At 39.2% G+C, this 21,665-nt stretch overlaps 2 protein-coding genes across 3 annotated transcripts in view; one reads left to right on the forward strand and one right to left on the reverse strand.

Annotated features, from left to right (window-relative positions):
- DCBLD1 (discoidin, CUB and LCCL domain containing 1) overlaps window positions 1-21,665 on the reverse strand; it is a 246,495-nt gene that overhangs the window by 138,452 nt on the left and 86,378 nt on the right. For both annotated transcript variants that reach the window (XM_067702268.1, XM_067702267.1), the window contains exons 4-5: window positions 20,493-20,625; window positions 516-629 (exon numbers count right to left, since the gene is read on the reverse strand). In XM_067702268.1, the coding sequence (XP_067558369.1) occupies window positions 516-567 (52 nt within the window). In that variant the 5' untranslated portion in view covers window positions 568-629; window positions 20,493-20,625. The remainder of the gene's footprint in view (window positions 1-515; window positions 630-20,492; window positions 20,626-21,665) is intronic.
- ROS1 (ROS proto-oncogene 1, receptor tyrosine kinase) overlaps window positions 3,290-21,665 on the forward strand; it is a 90,373-nt gene continuing 71,997 nt past the window's right edge. Inside the window, 14 exon segments of the mRNA XM_067702895.1 lie at window positions 3,290-3,377; window positions 4,324-4,472; window positions 5,132-5,270; window positions 6,675-6,821; window positions 7,961-8,162; window positions 9,112-9,188; window positions 10,657-10,779; window positions 10,945-11,129; window positions 11,876-11,973; window positions 14,000-14,496; window positions 15,838-16,092; window positions 16,842-16,952; window positions 18,094-18,272; window positions 20,445-20,636. Of these exon segments, the coding sequence (XP_067558996.1) occupies window positions 3,290-3,377; window positions 4,324-4,472; window positions 5,132-5,270; window positions 6,675-6,821; window positions 7,961-8,162; window positions 9,112-9,188; window positions 10,657-10,779; window positions 10,945-11,129; window positions 11,876-11,973; window positions 14,000-14,496; window positions 15,838-16,092; window positions 16,842-16,952; window positions 18,094-18,272; window positions 20,445-20,636 (2,442 nt within the window).

Here is a 21,665-nt window from a genome sequence, read left to right on the forward strand (position 1 = left end):
TTTATTTATCTATTTTTGGCTGCATTGGGTGTTGCTGCGTGTGGGCTTTCTTTAGTTGCGGCGAGCGGGGGCTACTCTTCGTTGCGGTGCACAGGTTTCTCATTGTGGTGGCTTCTCTTGTTGCAGAGTACGGACTCCAGGTGCACAGGCTTCAGTAGCTGTGGCACGCGGGCTCAGTAGTTGTGGCTCATGGGCTCTAGAGCACAGGCTCAGTAGTTGTGGTGCAAGGGCTTAGTTGCTCTGCAGCATGTGGGATCTTCTCGGACCAGGGCTCAAACCCATGTCCCCTGTATTGGCAGGCGGATTCTTAACCGCCGTGCCACCAGGGAAGTCCCTAGCTTCCTCTTTCTCATTTGATTCACTCTTGTCTTGATATTTTAGAATAAACCTACCTTATCTCTATTTTTCCATATGCATCACCATGGCTTTGAAACATATGTCTGTATTTAGCTATGAAATTTCCATTTACTTGTACTTATATAACTCTGGCCCCTTCTGCCCAGTTCTTAACTTACATCTTTTCTGATGTCTCCTGGTTCTTCTTCCTTGCTCTGCTGACCACTCCATCACTGGACTCCTCTTCAAGGTATCCCACAGCTATTCCAATTCCTGCTGTTAAGCATCTCACACTATAAAAAGGGAAAAATGGAACTGTGCTTTGCCTGTATAGTTATAGTATCCAAAAATGAACCCTAAATGGAAGAATAAGCAGAGAAGGGTTGTGTGAAGCCACTCTGTGGGCTAAACTCTCAGATGACAGTGGCTTTATTTTTTCTGGGTCACAGAGTATTTTTGTAGTATGGACTTTAATTAGTTCAGATTCAGTATCTATAGTGATTAGAATTGTGTCAACATTTCCTTTAACTGGAAAGCAGTCATGGAAATTTGTATTTAATCATTTTAAGCTCCTTAAAAAAATTTACCATCTTTTCTGAACCAGAGTAGTGATTCTTTTTCTATAAATAAAACTTATCCTCTAAGTTCAGGCAAAGATGCCTGCTTTTGCCACTTCTGTATAGTACTGGATATCCTAGCCAGAGCAATCAGGCAAGAAAAAGGCAACCAAATTTGATGGCTCCAATAAAAGCCATCCAAATTTGAAAGGAGGAAGTAAAACTTCTCTTTGTTTGCAGATATTATGATCTTAGATGCAGAAAACCCTAAAGATACCACAAAATACCATGTTAGAACTAATAAACAAATTTGGCAAAATAGCAGGATACAAAATTAACACTTGAAAATCAATTGCATTTCTATACACTAATAATGAACCATCTGAAAAGGAAATTAAGGAAACAATTTCATTTACAATAGCATCAAAAAGAATAAAAACACTTAGAAATTAACTTAACCAAGGAGGTGAATGACTTGTAAAGTGAAAACTACAAAACATTTCTGAAACGAATTAAAGAAGACAAATAAATGGAAAGACATCCTTATTCATTGGTTGAAAGACCTGGTATATTGTCAAGATGTCAATATTACCAAAACAATCTACAGATTTAATGCAATCTGTATCAGAATTCCAAAGATGTTTTTGCAGATCTTTTGCATGAGATGGAAAGACCCATCCTACAATTTATATGGAATCTCAAAGCACCCCAAATGCTGAAAAGAAGAACAAAGCTGGAGGATTCATACTTCCTGATTTCAAACTTACTACAAACCTACAGTAATCAAAATACTGTGGTACTGGCATAAAGACAGACATATAGATCAGCGGACTAGAATAGAGAGTTCAGAAATAAATCCTTATATATATGGTTAAATGATTTTTGACAAGGGTGCCAAGACCATTCAATGGGGGAGAAGGCAGTCTTTTCAGCAAATAGTCCTGAGAAAACTGAATATCAACATACAAAAGAATTAAGTTGGATCCTTATAAAACATCATATACAAAAATTAACTCAAAATGGGGACTTCCCTGGTGGCGCTGTGGTTAAGAATCCACCTGCCGATGCAGGGGACACGGGTTCAAGCCCTGGTCCAGGAAGATCCCACATGCTGCAGAGCAACCAAGCCCATGCACCACAACTACTGAGCCTGTGCTCTAGAGCCCCCGAGCCACAACTACTGAGCCCGCGTGCCACAACTACTGAAACCCGTGCGCCTAGAGCCTGTGCTCCACAACAAGAGAAGCCACCGCAATGAGAAGCCCACACACCACAACGAAGAGTAGCCCCTGCTCGCCACAACTAAAGAAAGCCCATGTGCATCAACAAAGACCCAATGCAGCCCCCCAAAATAAATAAATAACTCAAAATGGATCCATGATTTAAATGTAAGACCTGACACTATAAAAATCTTAGAAGAAAACATAGGGCAAAAGCTTCACAACATTGGATTTGGCAATGATTATTTGGATATGACACGAAAGGCACAGGTAACAAAAGAAAAAATTGACAAATTGAACTTCATGAAAATTAAAAAAATTTAAGCGCACTATCAACAGAGTAAAAAAAGCAACCAATAGAATAGGAGAAAGTATTTGCAAATCACATATCTGATAAGGGATTAATATCAAGAATATATAGAAAACTCCTAAAACTCAACAACAAAACCCCCAAACAATCCAATTAAAAAATGGGCAAAGGACTTAGACATTTCTACAAAGAAGATATACAAATGGCCAAAAAGCACATGAAAAGATGCTCAACATTACTAATCATTAGAGAAATGCAAGTCAAACCTACAATGAAATACCACTTTAAGGAAAAAAAAAAAGCAAAAAATCCCAGAAAAGTATAAGTGTTGACGAGGATGTGGAGAAATTGGAATGCTGTGCACTGTTGATGGGGATGTAAAATGGTGTAACTCCTGTGGAAAAAACCAAAAAATTAAAGACAGAATTACTGCATGATCTGACAATTCCACTTTGGGGGTATATACTCAAAAGAATTGAAAGCAGGGTCTCAAAAAGATATTTATACACCCCTATTATACTCAAATATTGAATTCAAAATAGCTAAAACATGGAAGCAGCCCAAATGTCCACTGACAGATGAATGGATTAGCAAAATGCAATATACACATACAATGGGATATTATTCAGACTTAAAAAGGAAGGAAATTCTGACATATGCCACAGCAGGAATAAATTTTGAGGACATTATGCTAAGTGAAACAAGCCAGTCACAATAAGACAAATACTGTTTGATTCCACTTACATGAGGTATTTAGAGTACTTAAAATTATAGAGACAGAAAGTAGAATGGTGGTTGCCTAGGGAAGGGGGAGGGAGAGGGGGAATGGGGAGTTATTATTTAATGGTTAGTTTCAGTTTTGCAAGATGAAAAGAGTTCTGGAGATGGACGGTCGTGATGGTTGTATGAGAATACAAATGTACTTAATACCACAGAACTGTACACTTAAAAATGGTTAAGATAGTAAATTTTATGCCATGTGTATTTTACCACAATAAAAAATTCTGGGGAAAAAGCAAGCTAATGCATTAAATTAGTCACAATTTTGGAAAATAGAAAAAGTAAAGTAAAATAATTTCATCCCAGTGGTACATACCATTCAGAATTCTAACCCCTCACACAGGACCTGGGAAGTAGCACCAATAACTGTGTGTACCAATTGTAATGTTGCTACTGTTTAAAAGTCATGAAATATTTCACAATAAAAAACAGCAGAATATAGAATCCTTTGGAGTACAGACAACTACTTGCATGTATAAAAATAATGTGTTGACAAAATGGGCAACAACTGTAGACATATAGTGTAAAATTAAAATATATCTTGAGATACATGTCCTGGGGTAGTGGATGGTTGCCCACCAGACACACCCTTGGTACCCACCCTTCTAGCCTATATAGAAGTGGTATCACAAGAGAAAACTGGACAGTCTCAGAACACTCCATGTTGCTTGCTTGTAAAAAATCTATCGTCAAAGATAAGTGCGTTCGGGGCTTCCCTGGTGGCGCAGTGGTTGAGAGTCCGCCTGCCGATGCAGGGGACACGGGTTCGTGCCCCAATCCGGGAAGATCCCACATGCCACGGAGTGGCTGGGCCCGTGAGCCATGGCCGCTGAGCCTGCACGTCCGGAGCCTGTGTTCCGCAACGGGAGAGGCCACAACAGTGAGAGGCCTGCGTACCGCCAAAAAAAAAAAAAAAAGATAAGTGCGTTCTATGGGAGAAAAAAGCTGCCAGACAGACTGGCTGATTTAAAAAAATAAATCACTTGAATATGTGCATCAGTTATTGTTCAGGTGAATAATTGTGGCAAGAGGGTGCTAAGGGCACTAGATGAAGCAGGGACACTCTCTCCTGCTTTGACAGACAGGGGACATGGTGAATGAAATCTTGTTTTCTCCCCAGAAAATACAGACCTCCCCACTGCACCATTTGCTTCTTCCATTGGAAGCCACAGTGTGACATTACGATGGAAATCGGCCAACATCTCTGGAGTAAAATACATCATTCAGTGGAAATATGCACAACTGCCTGGAAGCTGGACTTACACTGAGGTATGAACTGCTGCCCATGTGCCTAAACGGAGACTTTTTCTTCAAATTATTAAAAGTGCCAAATTACTACATATAATTATAGGTGAAAAGACATTCTAGAGAAGATTCAAACGTAAAATGAGTGGTTGGATTAGATGAACTTTAATCTCTGCTACTTTTTATGCTAAACCTTTTATTTTTAAGGAAAATTTATTATTGGACATATATATTATTCCTTCAGCACAGCATCACATAACCAACTACTTATATCATTGGTCTTTATCTGCCCACCCCATTGAAAATGATTCCAACTAGGGTGGAGGGCAGGGAGGTCATCCAGGATGCTCCCTTTTAGGAAATCATGTTCAGAGAAAAATAGTCCAAAGACACCAAGTATATTAACATGGAAAAGTAAAGTAAAGCCTTGAGGTAAATGCCATATAATTGAATCCATAATTTTGCAGTTTTGAAGAAGGAAAGAATTTTGGTGTGAATTATGCTGACTGATGTCGGGATGGCTCAGCTCTGAGCTCCAGGCCTCCATTTCAACTGGTCTGGCAGGCCTTGGGTCACTCCATATCCAGAAGGCCATCCATCATCTACAGACGAATCTGTGCTCTTGAGTTACAATATACGGTGGCTATTCCATAAATGCTGATTTTGATCTCTTGTTGATTTAGGCTGTGTCCAAGCTCTCCTATGTGGTAGAGCCCTTGCATCCCTTCACTGAATATATTTTTCGAGTGGTTTGGATCTTCACAGCCCAGCTGCAGCTGTATTCCCCTCCAAGTCCCAGTTACAGGACTCATCCTTATGGAGGTATGGCATGCACATGTTGCTTAAGAAATCAGGGATTATTCCAAAGCTTTGGTTAGTTCATTTTATTTTAAACAATGAAATAAATGTATTCCTTCATTAATAGACCCATCCAACAATGGAGTACCTAGCTAGGTGCCAAATAGTGTTCTAGGTGCTCACCGTACTTCTGTGATCAAAACAAAAATACCCATTCTGGTGGAAAAGAATACTCTAAGCAGTAAACCTAATAAATAAGGAAAGTATATTGTAAGTAGGAAGATACGGGGTGCTACGGTAAGAGGAACGTTTTGAGCAGGGTCTGTTCTTTAGAAATGGGGAGTGTATTAAAGAAGGTGGTCAGAATAAGCCTCACTTAGCAGTCAGAAATTATGGAAGGTTTTGAAGAAGAGGAGTAGTTGATTTGAGTACTCCTTAAAAAGATAATTTTGGCCACTACACATGGAATGGATTGAAGGAATGAGAGAGACTGGAATGTACAGAGGTAGTGAGATCAGCTGGGAGGTTATTATAATACTTTAACATTTGATTAGAGATGATTTTTAAAAATAGTACATATATTGGGGCATTTTCTGATTTCTTCTTTCAAAGTTGTGACTTCCATACCAGGAAAAGGATTCAAGCCTAGAGCCTGTTAGGGAGGTGAATGCCTGGGGCAGACACTCAGGGAGAGTTGCCTGGTGCTCTCACCCTTAGAGTTAGCTGAGGGGACGTGGGAGGACTTATTCCAAGCCAGACGTTATATGTCCCTACCCCTCGTTCTGGAGATTCAGCTGTGTGCAGAGACCCTCACTGTGAACTAGGCCTTGGCCAGAAGCATAGCTAGATAGCGGATGAAGCCGGTTGGGGCATTTTCCCTCTTCTCTGATTAGTGCTCTCTTCTTGCTTATCAGATTTTAGGGTATGTGTGGCACCTCTGCTGACTGTTCTCTGACTATCCTTGGGACCTCAGGTCAGACACTGGCCTAGGGTCATATTCGAAAGGTTCCAGATCCGAGCAGAATACGTGGATCCTTCTTCATTCAAAGCAATGCCTCGTGTACTCCAATAGTGTTGGAACATTTTCCAGTGCTGGAGACATACCGTGGTCCAGGGCCCAAGGCTAGTCAAATCAAAATAATGAAGAAGGCAAATTTTGCTTTCCATTTCCGGGCGTTTCTCTGGATATGCAAGCCCACATACCCTCCAGGTGTTCCAGTCCTCGTACTGAGGGTCTTTTCCATGGATAGCATCGCATGCCTCAATTCTATCTCACTTTTTTTAGCCACATCAAAACTTATAAAGTTATCTGTTTCATGTTCCATCACTTCATGATTCTTTTCTTTTTTAGCTATGGGAAATATATGATTTTTAGATGGTATTACTGCCTTTTAATTGGGGCCTTTATGAAGATAATTTCTTAATCAGGTGGAATGGTTACCTTGCCTAACCTGACCAGCCTTTTCAGGGACGATTTTTGTGGGGGCGATTTGAACAATAATCACAGTTCACCATGGGACATCTACATGCTTGAAGTGGAGCAGATCATGTCTGTCTGGACACTGACCCTGAAGAGTTAGTTTTTCTGACATCCTGATTCTGATTCACTGGGAGATGATTCCTACTTCCCTGTTCACCAGGGTGACTGAGTGCATGGAGCAGAGGAGTGATGTGATGGTATTTGTGTTTGCTAAAGCTCAGTCTGAGAGTTGGGGAGGAACTGTATCAGAGAAAGGCTGAGAGATCAATTAAAAAGCCTTTTTAAAATGCAGCCAATGCGAGGGCTGAACTGTCTCTTCTCTCCCCACTCTAAAGGGTCAGGGGTGACGCAGAGCACCTGCCAAAATTGTTCCGAGGCAGAGAGACTACTGAAGAGCAAAGTGACATCAGTCTGTCTTTCTATGGAAAGACGAAATAAAAGGGTGTGGTTTCAGGGCGTGGGGGGTATGGAAAGCAGGTGGAGACGTGGGTGGAAGATAGGCTGTTAGATCATTTGTTTTCCTTTCTGTTCTTTGTCACTTGGGTAGCTCCTAAAGTCTGTGGGTGAGCGCTTAATTAGAGAATGCATGCTCCTTTCATCCTTCACAAGGGAAGGGATGTTGCTAAGGCACAGAAAGCCTGGGTTCCAGGGGACCTTGGGAGCTGGGGGAGGAAAGTACAGTCTAGGTCAGCAGAGCTGATGCCAGCAAAAGTGAAGCAGACTGTTCTAATTCAGGCTTATCTAAATCCATATCTTTAGCTGGAACTAGTCCGGCCACAGCACTCTAGTGAGGGAATAGGCCCCAGGACTTACTTCTTTTAACTTGTGTTAATCATTGACTCCAGTTTATTACAGATTCTCTTCTCCTTCCTAACCTGGTTCCATCCCACGTTTCAACGTGTTTAGGTCTCTGGAGATTTTTGACCAATTTTTTTCTAGAACATTTATCCAATTTGCATACTTCCACATTTAATTTTATTGCATAAATTAGAACTGAGGAAAATAACATTTGAAAGAGTCCCTTAGGAAAGTAGTTAACTGGTATCATTTAGGGATCAAGAATTGCAGCTCATAGATATATTACTATCTTCTTTCTATCACTTCTGTGAATATTAACAAAAATACTTCATTTATGCTGTTTTCAAAAAAACAACATTTTTTTCCTATCCTATTTACATTTTTACATTTTTCACTGTATATTTTCTGCTCACGATGTCACCATTATCTCTTCCAGTTCCTGAAACTGCTCCTCTCATTAAAAATATTGAAAGCTCCAGTCCGGACACGGTGGAAATCAGTTGGGCTCCACCTCAATTCCCAGGTGGACCTATTTTGGGTTATAACTTAAGGCTGATTAATAAAAATCAAAAGTTAGATTCAGGGACACAGAGAACCAGTTTCCAGTTTTACTCCACTCTACCAAATACCACCTACAGGTAAGAATTAAGTGGTGCAGGAAAAATGTAACTAGCATGCAAAGGGGAAAGGTGGGGGGTGGTAGGGGAGGGATAAATTAGGAGTTTGGGATTAACATATACACACTACTATATATAAAATAGATAACCAACAAGGACCTACTGTACAGCACAGGGAACTCTATACTATGTACTAACCTATATGGGAAAAGAATCTGAAAAAGAATAGATATATGTATATGTATAACTAAGTTGCTTTGCTGTAGACCTGAATCTAACACAATATTATAAATCAACTATACTCCAATATAAAATTTAAAAATAGTAACCAGCATGGGTACAGGCATGATATTATTTAAGAAATAGGGCTAAAAAATAGTTTAAATGTATTTTGAGAAGTCGCATTGGCTTTGTGCTGTTGGTTTAAGTTACTGTGGTTTTCCTCAAGTTTTTATGCTTATTAGATTACACCATCCTGAGCAAAAACATTTGTAAGTATTTCTATTATATTCAGAGATAAATGTGGGCTAATAAATATGGGCTTATAAATATTGGCTAAAAAAGACATTATAAGCATCATAAATATCATTGCTTCATTTAATCCAACATGAAAAAAGTAAGGAGGTAAAATTCTGTTAATGGTATTTTTGTATTAACTGTTAAGGGGATTATTTTATTATTGTTAGCTTTTCCAGCATTTACTAAGACCTCTTTAAATTAGGGCATGAATGGGGGTCATGCAGATAGCAGAGTTCAGTTTTTGACCTCTGTGACCCTGAACTATTTTATGGGGAATGCAAACAAGGATGTGATTGATGGTCATTTTAGTGCTAAGCAGTGGCACCAAGTAACTAGATACATGCATTGCCACATCGTCCTTTAAATAGAAATGTTATTGCTCCTTCTATTTTTATCTCATGTTCACACCATGCCATGTAAAATACATCTCTCCAAATCGTTTTTGGAATAGGTTTTCTGTTGCAGCAGTAAATGAAGTTGGTGAGGGGCCGGAAGCAGAATCTAGTATTACCACTTCATCCCCAGCAGGTAGAGACTGGGGATGCGCCTCCTGTTACACGGAACTGAGGGGGTGGCAAGGGTGGGTTCAGATCTTGGAGGTCCTGGGTCCTCTGGTGCTCCCCAAGACCCTACTGTTCTGCCCAAATGGACACTGTCTTCTGAATACTTGATAAGTTTTCAATTTTAAATGAGTCCCAGTATTTGACAAATAGGAGTAAGTTGTTTGATCTAAAGTTTCCACGTCGGAATTTAAAAATTAAAAAAAAATTAGGGATTAAAAAAATGGCTTCAAGCAAACCCCTGGTTTCAGTTAAAGTCACTAGTGATTATGACTCTCATTTACACACTTAGGGGATACATATATTGTTTCTGCCCTAACCTCCACCTTATATCATGTATTATCATTTAACACAGACCAGATATCTTTTTCTTCCAGTTTCCTTAAGGTTTTTAAATATATCTAAACTTAATAAGTTACATTTTACCATTCTGAATATTCAGTCTACCAAATTGGCTTCTGTTATTATTTTGCAAGTACCATTTTTTTTTTTTACTTCGGCATTTTAACAATTGCCTTGAGAGATTGAATACTTTCTGCATGATGCCCACGTGAGCAAAATGATAAAAGAAAATGCTCTCTAAGAAGCACTGGAAATATTTTGGGGAAGTGAGTTAAAAGACTGGAATAACACCCAAAGATTCAGAATTCTAGGAGTCTGCTCTCCGTTTTCATGGGAGCCCCATTTGCTGACTTGACTGCCCCGTCCTCTAAGCTGCACACGCCTATGCCAGTGGGGAGTGAATGTCATCTATCACCAGCCTTTAGTTTATTTTTTGGGGCTGTTACTACACTCTAGGAAAGGAGAGGTATTTTTGTTATGCAAGAAGCATCCAAAGGGCGAGTTAAATATAGAGCGGCTTAAGGTTGTTGTTACTGTGATTATTGCATAACATTTATTAATTACACTAAAAGTGTTCATCAACACACACTCCATCAGTCTCCAGTTGAACAGGATGTCAGGGTTCTGTAGTCCTCACATTTCATTACTACAGACCTTTCTCCTGCCTCAAAGGGAGATAATTAAAGACAAAACAGAGACAACCGAAGTTTGTCCATATGTGTGTGTTATGCAACAACCCGCTCCAGCCTGGGCTGGACCACCTCCACCAAGCAGTCAGATTCCTATGGTGGAGGAAAATAAGCCGAGCTCCTATTTGGGCAAGGCTGTTGAGAACAGTGATCCCGCATGGGATGTTATTTTGAGGGCATTTAGGGGCACATACCCAGAAATCCTACTTGACTGACACTGTACTTCTCATCCCCATCACAGAATGTGATTTGTACTACAGTTGAAATACCCCAGTGCCTTCAGAGAAAATCTGACCAGCCTCTTTCACGTGCTAGTCCCCTTGTTTTGAAGGGTGGTATTGATCTTTTTTGTGTCAACGTGCATATGATTGGTCTGTCTGTCTAGAAAGTGTGTTGTTGTTTTAGTTCAAGAAGAGGAACGGTGGCTCTTTTTATCCAGGAAAACTTCTCTACGAAAGAGATCTTTAAAACATTTAGTAGATGAAGCACATTGCCTTCAGCCGGGTGCTACACACCGTAACATTACAGGTCAGTGTAATAGAGAAAAATGTTTCCTTAGTGTGAAAAGAAAGATCCAGGTTGACTTCAGTTTGAATCCCTTTATTAAGGATTAAAGAAATAAATTCTCTTTCAAGGAAGTGTTTTGTCTGGTTGTTACCTAATAACACACATGTATTTGCATGGCTCTTCCAGGAATATCAGTTAATGTCCACCAGCAAGTTGTTTATTTCTCTGAAGGAACTCTCATATGGGTGAAGGGAGCTGCCAACATGTCTGATGTGTCTGACCTGAGAATTTTTTACAGTGGTTCGGGATTAATTTCTTCCATCTCCATAGACTGGCTTTATCAGAGAATGTACTTCATCATGGCTCAACTGGTTAGTCTGAGAATTTAAAGTAAACAACTTGATATTGATACTCTAATGCATATCTTGGTATATTTACAAATAAACATAATTCTTTCATTCAATAATTAGTCACTGAGTGTTTACTATGTTTTAGACACTGGGTTAGCAACGAACCATAGATCTAGCCTATAGCAGGGTCTAGACTTTACCTAGTACTAGTCCTGACCTACCATTAAATCATCTTTATTGTGATTTTTCAGAGCTATGAGTTTATACTAATGATAATTCATCTTCCATAAGACAGTGGTGGTACCTGAATTATCACTAGATAAAACGGCCAATCATAATCAAAATCAGCTGCGAGCATTGTAAATTGTATAATAACCATGGATAACTTTAGTAGGTCTCTGAAAATATTGTATTACCAAACCTTTGAGAAGACACAGTTTGCTGTGTTTCAAGTTTCCTTCTTTTAAAGGGACAGGGTGGTCACAATCACTACGGCTGGAAGCCCCTAAGCTTGGAAACAGCTTAAATATTAATAAAAATAGTTGAGTGCCTCTGTAAGCCAGGAAAATACGTACTCGTATTTCACGGATACCAAGAGGATATAAACTCATTAGGATATAGGATATGACACTGTCTTTTAAGAACTTTTTTATGTTTTCTAAAAGTGCTCTGTGACTAGTGAAATTCTAAATACAGAACAGTTGCTCAAGCAATACGTGTTGGTCAAATTGAATAGACACTAATTCTACTGATGTACTCTTCTCTAGGTATGTGTCTGTGATTTAGAAAACTGCTCAAACATTGAGGAAGTTACTCCTCCCTCAATTATTGCACCTCAAAAAATCGTGGCTGATTCATACAATGGGTGAGTGTTAGTCTTGTAAATGTCAATTCTCTTCCTTTGGCAAGAAACTTGGGGAAACTTGCTTGCTAATAACATCCTAGTACCAGATGAGCCCATCTATGTATCTGATTTCACATTTAATTAAATCCAGGCAAAGTTTTTTCATTCTTATAGAGCCAAGAGGAAATTTCATTCAAACTTGATCCACTACTTCTCTAGGTAAGTAGTTTTTCCTTTCTCCTTCACAGTAAAATATGGGCTTATGGGAAAGACTTCTTGTCTGGGACTCCGGGGCCTGGTTTCTCGTCTTGGGTATATCACTATTTTATGCATGACTCAGGGTCTTATTCCCCCTCGATGCTCCCCATGAGAAGCCCTTCCTGCCTCTCTTTCGTCTTTTCACTGCACCATTTTCTCTTGCTGAGCAATTCAGCACCTGTTCATTTTTCTGGTCTGGTTCTCACATCTATCAGGAGGCTGGTTTAGAAAGAACACTGCTACCATCCACTTTAGGAAACTGAAATTGATAGCTAATAACAAGTTAAAATTTGCCATTACAAATCACTATGCTTCCCCCTGCCACAAATGAAATGGACACATTTTAGCTCAGTTGTGATGCTAAATTGTAGTAGGACTTCAAGAAAGTAACTTCGGGTCTATGACCTTTGCTTTATCCTCCCATTCGGGGAAGACAATAATACTCAGTTGGGGTGTTTTGAGGATGAAATGAGTTATTCACTGTGAATGTATTACATGATCTCCACATGCTCACATGTGAAGGATGAAAACATAGGAAGTTATTTTGGGGTTATTATTTCTTAAATATAATCAGATAATTACAGGTTAGTAACCAGTAAGCAAGGCCAACATTTGTAAGACTAAACATTTTTCTTTCTTGTAGGGATAAAGTTGTTTTCATTTTGAATGAAAAAAAAATATAGCCCATAGCACTTTTTATCTTTCACGAATTGACTTTCTTACTCATTATTGACTTAAAATCAAGATTTTCTATTCATATTCTTTCATAATTTACCAGATATTTATTTTAATGTTTTAAGCTTGAGTGAATTACTGAATTACAGGATTTTTTTCTTTTTTTCTTTTAAAACCCTGTGATGTAGGACAAGTCCTTTGGACTCTTTGGATCTTATTTTCCTCATTTGTAAAAGTCTAAGATCCTATGAAATGAACTTTGTTGCTGGCAGTTACACGAAATGACTCATTCTGAGGATAATGAACTTCACTCACTAAAACAGTCGCTCAAAATACATCTCAAAGAGGGCTTTGGTGGCTCTTTCTTCCATTAGGATAAAACTGATTTGTGCTTAGATTTTGAAATATGACTAGAAATTATAATAATAATTATTCAATAATAGTTACCAGGCACTTAATATGTGCTTCTAAGTGCATTACTTCCAATAATTCATTTAATTCTTGTTCAGCCGTATGGGATAGTACTTTTATTATCCCAATTTTATAGATAGGAAAGCAAAGCACAAGTTGATTTATCGACCGCCCACGACCATCAGCTGTTTTGCGCTGGAATCAGTATTTGACTTCTTGCTCCAGGGCCTGTCTTCTAATCATCTCCCTATACAATGATAGAGTTTCTGTAAAAATCAAAACTTTTAGCAACCCTTTTTATGTAGTATTCCTGAAGAATTTCAGGCAGATGAAATAGTTTATTCTTCTGATTAAAAACGGTTACCATTATGCTGTTATCTTGCACCACTGAATTATTCACTCACTGAGTTTGTACTTATTATAAAACTCTTCCCTCTCCCCCATCCCTGCTGCTTCTCTCTCTCACCTCCGTCCTCCTCCCCCCACACCCAGCTCTCCTCACCTTTCTTCTCTTTTTCTTAAATGACTAGAGCATATCTTTAATAAATACCTTTACTACTTTGCACCTTGGGAAACCCTGTACTTATCCACTCTGGAGATACCTGGTTCTAATTGCCCAACAGGATAAAACAATGTGCTGAGGCATTGTTGCTCCTTCACCCTTGAACTGAATCACACCAGGCTTCTTTTGCTCCTGTGTCAGGTATCTCTTTTATCTTCTGAGAGACGGCATTTATAGAATCGATCTCCCTGTGGCTTCTGGTCGGGGCTCGGAAGTTGTGCGTATTGTGCAGAGTGGCACATTAAAGGACTTTGCAATCAAGCCACAGTCCAAGCGAATCATTTACTTCAATGACACCGCCCAAGTCTTCATGTCAACCTTTCTGGATGGCTCCACGTCCCACCTTGTCCTACCTCATGTCCCCTTTACTGATGTGAAGAGCTTTGCTTGTGAAAACAACGACTTCCTGGTCACAGATGGCAAGGCTGTTTTCCAACAGGATTCTCTGTCTTTTAATGAGTTCATCGTGGGATGTGACCTGAGTCACATAGAAGAATTTGGGTTTGGCAACTTGGTCATCTTTGGCTTGTACACCCAGCCACACCCGCTGCCGGGCTGCCCACAGCAGCTCTCAGTGCTGTTCGGCTCACACCAGGCCCTGGTTCAGTGGAAGCCCCCTGTGCTCGCCATTGGAGCCAGTGAGTGCCCTGTCCCCAGCCTGGAGACTGGCCTTGCTGCAAGGAGAGGAAAGCTTGAATGGCTTGACCTGGCGACTCAACTTTGAGAGCCCATATGTGATTATTTAGTCATCAACTCAAAGCACTACTTAGTGCTCTCTCTCTCTCTTTCACACACACACACACACACACACACACACACACACGTGTTTATACGTTTGTTCTACATTTATCAGTTTTGCATTAAGAGAATCTCTATATTTCATCATATATGTCCCAACAGAATGGGTGGAGCATTTATTGAGTGTCTCCTTGGAGTCAGGCACTAACATTCCAGTCTGAGGGAATGCATTAGCCAGGGGGACGGAGATTTGGGTTGAGATTATGTATCCAGGGAGATCTTGCATGAATTTGAGCCTAAAACTCTCTGGACTTGAATTTTCATCTCTGGAGAGGCAGCATGTGTGGTGGGTATGCAGGTGGGCTCTGGAGCCAGCCTGCATGGATTCAAAGGCTGGTCTTGCCCTTTTTTAGCAGAATGACCTGGGCAAGTTACTTAACCACTTCATGCATGTTTTCACTACTGGAATAAAAACATTAATTATATACTTCTATGGGATTGTCATACAGACCAAATTAAGATGCACAGGTAGAACACTTAGAACAGTGTCTAGCACAGCTGCTGGCAACTTTTTTCTATAAAGGAAGGACTAGATAAGTAAATATTTTCAGCTTTGTGGGTCATATGGCTTCTGGCATAGCTACTCAACTCTGTCCTTGTGGTATGTAAACAGCCATAGATAAAATGTAAACATGTAGCTGTGGCTGTGTTCCAGTACACTTTTATTTACAAAAACAGGCAGTGGGCCAGATTTGGCCTGTGGGCTGCCGTTTGTCAACCCCTGGTCCCCTAGAGTATCTAGCAAACATTGGCTATTTTTTTACTTTAAGACTAAGTTAATTATGCCTGTTTGCTGTACAGGTCAAAGATGGCTGAAAATGAATTAGCAAAAAAAAATTCTTTTGTATTGTTTGGGCTTCTAGAAGGGAGATGCTCTACCAACCCTGGAAATTATATTAGAGATTCATCATTAAGCATTTGTTTATTAGGAGCTTGTATAGAAAAGCCCTCCGACAGTTCTATGCAGCCAAGCATACAGCACTGACAGGGGAACAGTGGCCTCTGATTTGCTGGGCATGATGTCTCCTTTGATGGAACAAAATGAGTGGGTGGGATGACCACTGTCCTAGTCACGTCACCAAGTTAACCCTGGTGATTACGGGGTAACAGGCCCAATTATCCTTTCACTCAAGGTGAAGCTGTAGATAAATTTACTGACAGTCCTTTGTTTGCCCTTGCTGATGTCATCCTCATCAGTAACATTGTTTAACTCTTCCAATTAGGCCCTTCCGCCTGGCAGAACTGGACTTACGAGGTGAAAGTATCAACCCAAGACTTTCCTGAAACCACTCACGTGTTCTCTAATATAAGTGGGACCATCCTTAATGTACACGACCTTCAGAGTGCTACGAAATACAAGGTTTTTGTGAGAGCAAGTTCTCCCAAGGGGCCAGGCCCTTGGTCAGAGCCCTCAGTGGGAACTACCCTGGTACCAGGTGAGAAAATAGTCTTGATTTAGGGAGTGATTCTGACAAAAAGCCTTTCTCCCTATGTCCTTTAAAATTTCTCACCTTCAATGTGGTAAAAAAAATTAGAATGAGAGTGCGTTGACCCCTTGAGGATGTGTTTATTATCTGAGATTAGGAAAGCAAATAAAGCATTGTGTGACATTTATGTTTCTAACCTGCTCTTTTAAACTGTCCAAGATATTTTTTAACAAACAATATAATTCTCTTCTTCTTCATGGTTTTCTCCTTTCTCATGGTTTATTAAGCAGTAGCACTCCTTGAACTCTGAAGGTCTTGGCGAGAGAAGCTGAGGGGCTGTGAATTATGTTGAATTCTATCCTCTTGGTTGAAAAAAAATGGAAAGATAACTGACCCATTTATACTACTGTTGTTATCGCAATCGATTCTGGGTGCTCTGAATAGGACCATGGCCACCAATAGCTAAAGCAAAAAAAAAAAAAAAAAAAATTCTGCCATGACCATGACATTGCTATAGAGGCAACATCAGTACACATTTCTCTCCACATTCAATTACAACTATTTACACAAAAATCAGAAAGTATGTTTAATATGATAGATAATTCTTTTAAGCAGATACAATTACTCATATTATTCCAGAGTATTTTTCAAAATGCTCATTGACTTTATGAAGGAAATCTAACGTATAAATGTGTACCTAAAAAAAGTGTGTTTTCTGTGATATTTCTTTCAATTTTTTTTTTTTTTAAACCAAACAGCTGCAGAGCCACCATTTATCATGGCTGTGAAAGAAGATGGGCTTTGGAGTAAACCATTAAATAGCTTTGGCCCGGGAGAATTCCTATCCTCTGATATGGGAAATGTATCAGGTAAACACCGAGTCCCCTGTACACTTGGATGGCAGGTTTCTACTTGTAAGACTTCTTGAGATATTCAACCAATCAAAAGGATTGCGTATTTTAGTATTAGGTCAATAATGAAAGGAAAAAATATTGACTGAACTATACTGCCAGTGACACTATTAAGAAAATGTCTGTTCTCAAGGAGGAGGGCCATTTATTACTCCACAAAATGTAGTTATTTAATGATTTATGTCCATTTCAGGAAGGCTTTGATATACTTCTCATGTATTTTAATTTCTCAATGTTGTCTCACAGTAACAGCCTAACTTGTTCCATGAAGACAGCTATAGTTAAGTAATTTATTATGAGTTTGCTGTAAGACTGGAACACAGAACAGCTATGTGAAGTTCTAAATCAAGTATAAGAAAGAATTTCATGACAAAGAAGATTAAGTAATGGTATCTTACTTCAATGGCATCTTCTATAATTTATTATTATTTATTTATTATTTAATGGCATCTTCTATAATTATCTAATTATTAGATCTCTTTGTTTGGCTATTAAAAGTACCACAGCATTTCTGACCAAAATGAGTTGGACTTAGGAGGCGGTGTGGTACTAATAGAAAGAACGATGCTTTGAAGTTGTCTTGAATCTGGTCTCCTCCTCTTTTCACCTGTGAGACCTCGGGCAGAATAGATAATTTCACGGAGTCTTCCGTTCTCCATGTCAAAAATGCGGATGGGGAGTTCCCTGGTGGCCTAACAGTTAGGGGTCTGGGTTTTCAATGCCATGGCCCGGCTTTAATCCCTGGTTGAGGAACTGAGATCTCGCAAGCCTCACAGCACAGCCAAAAAAAAAAAAAGAAAAAAAAAAATGGGGATGATTTCTACTTTGTTTTGTTTTAAGGGTTGAGTGAAATAGGTTAACATTGCCCAAGACAATGTTTGGCAAAGAGGAGACACTCAATAACTATTAGTTCCTCTCTCTAGTTCCAGGGGTTAAGATTTTGGGATAAAATTCTTGACAGATCCTTGAAGTTCTAGTGAGTATCTATGTTAGTATATGCTTTAATGTTATGTTGAGGTGCATGTATGATTTGTTGACTCGCCATGTTTACGCTAGCATGTATGAAAAAATAACTGCTACCAATTCACTTTGTTTTGAGATATGGATTGGTATAACAACAGCCTCTACTACAGCGACATGAAAGGTGATGTCTATGTGTGGCTGCTGAGTGGGACGGACATCTCAGAGAATTATCACATACCCAACATTGCAGGAGCAGGGGCGTTAGCTTTTGAGTGGCTGGGTCACTTTCTCTACTGGGCTGGAAAGACGTACATGGTAAGTAGAAGCCTGGCATTCTGGATGCTCTCGAACAATGCCCACCCATTTCAGTGACTGGAATGTAATTTTCACAATTTTTTTCATACTTGTGTACCACCTCTGCTACTATTTACTTAGTATTTGTCTCTAAGCCTACTCACTTTTTAATTAAAACGTATTTAGGTATAAAGGAAATTTTATATCACTATGTGGTGTATTTGTCACATATTTTCAATAATATGTTAAAATAAATATATTAAAATGTTCACCAGTGGGTCAGTGTCCTAGGGAAGATGGCACACTCCAAAGGCATGATTAAACGAAACTAAGTGAGGAGACTATTTTCAAAGGTATCTACAGGGCTAAGGAAAATGAACAAAGGATGGTGAAGCATGCCCTGGGCAAGCAAGTGTGGGAGGCTATTCCTGCCACCAGGCATAAAGGGCAACGGAAAGAAGGGCAAGAATGGTGAGGGCTGTAGCTTTAGGGGAGTTGCTGACATGAAAGCCAGCCACTGCCAAAATGTATGGTCTAGCAAGGAGTGATACGGGGGTACCTATGTACCTCTATCCCTCTTTTCTTCTGGCATCTGATCTTCTGCCAGTGCTTCCATTGGCTGAAACTCTCTGGAAGCCAGAGAACAACAGAGCTAGGTTGATGTAGTCCATTGATATCAGGCTCAGGGGGCACAGAGGAGGGTGGAGAGTGGATTTGGGGGCAAGATGAAGACATCCCGTGCATGGCGCACACTGAAATATAAGACGGTTGCTGATGAGAACACTGGTCTAACAGATCAAGAAATATGGTACGGAAATCGTTTTCTAATCAGGAAGGCACGCGTCCATTCATTTATTTACTCATTATCTGTTACCAATATGTTTAGAGTCTTGAGAATAGGCATAGTAGAGAATATGAAGAAAATAGACGACATGCCTCTGCTCTGTTGAAAAAATATATCAGCTTTGTTGAGATATAATTCATGTACCATAAAATTCACCCTTTGATTGTATAAAATGCAGTGGTTTTTAGTATGTTCAGTGTTGTGCAACCATCACTACTTGCCCCTGCTCTTTTCATGACATAAAAATACATTCATGGGGCTTCCCTGGTGGCGCAGTGGTTAAGAATCCCCCTGCCAATTCAGGGGACACGGGTTCAAGACCTGGTCTGGGAGGATCCCACATGCCGCGGAGCAACTGAGCCCGTGTGCCACAACTACTGAAGCCCGTGCACCCTAGATCCCGTGCTCCGCAACAAAAGAAGCCACCTTGATGAGAGGCCTGCGCACTGCAACGAAGAGTGGCCCCCACTAGCCGCAGCTAGAGAAAGCCCACGGGCAGCAATGAAGACCCAACGCAGCCAAACAAACAAGCAAACAAACAAACAAACAAAATTCATGAATTAATAGAAGAAGCATACAAAACAATGTATTTAGAAGCAAAGCAATATGGTATAGTCTGAATTCATAAGTGCCAATGGCCTGTAGGCAGAATGGAGCTAACTGAGGTTAATCAGAGAATGCTCCCCAAAATGGGTTAGTTTGAAAATAGTTTTGAAGGAGGAAGTGGAAGAGTGGGATAAAAATTGGTTTCAAGTATTTGCTCTGTCTCTTATAAAACAGTTCCACTCCTTGAAAAATTACTTAACTTCTTTGAACCCAGTTTACTTGTGAAAAAGTAGGAAATAGAAATCATTTACAGGCTTAATGTGAGGGCTAAAAGAGCTAATATTTTAAAGATTGAAATAAAGAAGTACAGTGCCTGGCACACAATAGGTACTCAATAATGATAGTAATTAATATTATGGAGATATACTGACAGGAGCAAGGAGAGAGACATCACCATTTATCAGGAGTATATATCTTCTTTGGGAGCCTAATCAAATACATTTTTATGTGTTGATTGGATGTATGATTAGGAAGGGCAAGTATTTTAACTCAAAATAAATGTATCTCCTTTCTCTTTAGAGGTATGAAAAGGAGTAAGCTTCCTTATAACCTCTAACTTTCTTATAACTTCTAACTGTTATGTTTCCAAGGCTAGGCACACTACCCAGCACAGAGTGCCAATAACTACTTGTGGTTGAACAAATGAATGTATGAATGCAGTAATTTACTAACAATTGCAATAAACTATTCAGAAATCATGATGCCATTTGAAAATCACTAACTGACATGACTATGTTTTGTAGATACAAAGGCAGTCTCTGTCGACAGGACACACAGACATTGTGACTCACGTGAAGTCGTTGGTGAATGACATGGTGGTGGACTCAGTTGCCGGATATCTCTATTGGACCACACTGTATTCAGTTGAAAGTACCAGGCTAAATGGGGAAAGTTCCCTTATACTGCAGGCACAGCCTTGGTTTTCTGGGAAAAAGGTGAAAATGAAAAATAAGATCTGATCATTTAATAGTACTAAATAATGCTGTTTTATAGTTATGATAATACTGTTTCTGCTTATTGTGAGTTGTTCAGGTGGAATCTGAAAAGAAATACTGTTATGGTAAGATCTTGGTATAACCAGACTTTCTCTAAGTCTTATTGATTGTCATAAGTGATTAAATAAATTAGAATATAATGTGGAGATTTTTATAGTTTGCTTTATCTTGAATGGACTCACACTTTATGAGCATTTTAATTTCCGTCTGTTTTCATAGTCTTTAGGAATTCTTTGGATATTTTAGAGCTTCTTCTTGGGTGATGATTAGGTGTTTTATTATTTTCAATCAATTTCTGGTACTGACTGCTCTAAAAACTGTGTAAATCCTAGGACAGTTGACTTCTCTGTGTCTGTTTCATCTGAAACAGTTGACTTCTCTGTTTCATCTGAAACAGTTGACTTCTCTGTGTCCCATTTTCATCTGAAAAATGGGAATATTAACAATTGTCCTACCTCTTAGGGTTGTTGTGACGATTAAATGAGATAATTCATGGGAAGTAGTGAGAATAGTTCCAGGCACATGGTAACCACTCAACAGAGGTTAAGCTTGTATTCTGTAACTCAATCGAAAAAATACCCTGATATAGAAATGGTTCTAAAACAAATGATATTTTTACTTCCTCAACTTCTAGAAGCAATACCTATTTTTCTTGATCCTGTTTAGCTACCCTCTAGCAACCCATCTAAATTTCTGAATTTTGTTTTCTCTGATCATCATAATAATATATGTCTACTGTAGAAAATTTAGGAATTACAGAAAAGCATGAAGAAGAAATATATCATTTATACTATTTCTATCTAGGATATTTCTTAAAATTTTCTTATTTTTTTTAAAGCCTTTTTTGTTGTCAGTAGAGATAATACAGATGTATCAGATCATTTATAAACAAACAAACAAATTGTTGAGTCACTGATCCTCAATTCCATAGGATGTATCAGTTATAATTCCTAAGATTGGCATCTACAG

Source organism: Pseudorca crassidens, chromosome 13 (genome assembly GCF_039906515.1).
Source record: "Pseudorca crassidens isolate mPseCra1 chromosome 13, mPseCra1.hap1, whole genome shotgun sequence".
Lineage (NCBI taxonomy): Eukaryota > Metazoa > Chordata > Mammalia > Artiodactyla > Delphinidae > Pseudorca > Pseudorca crassidens.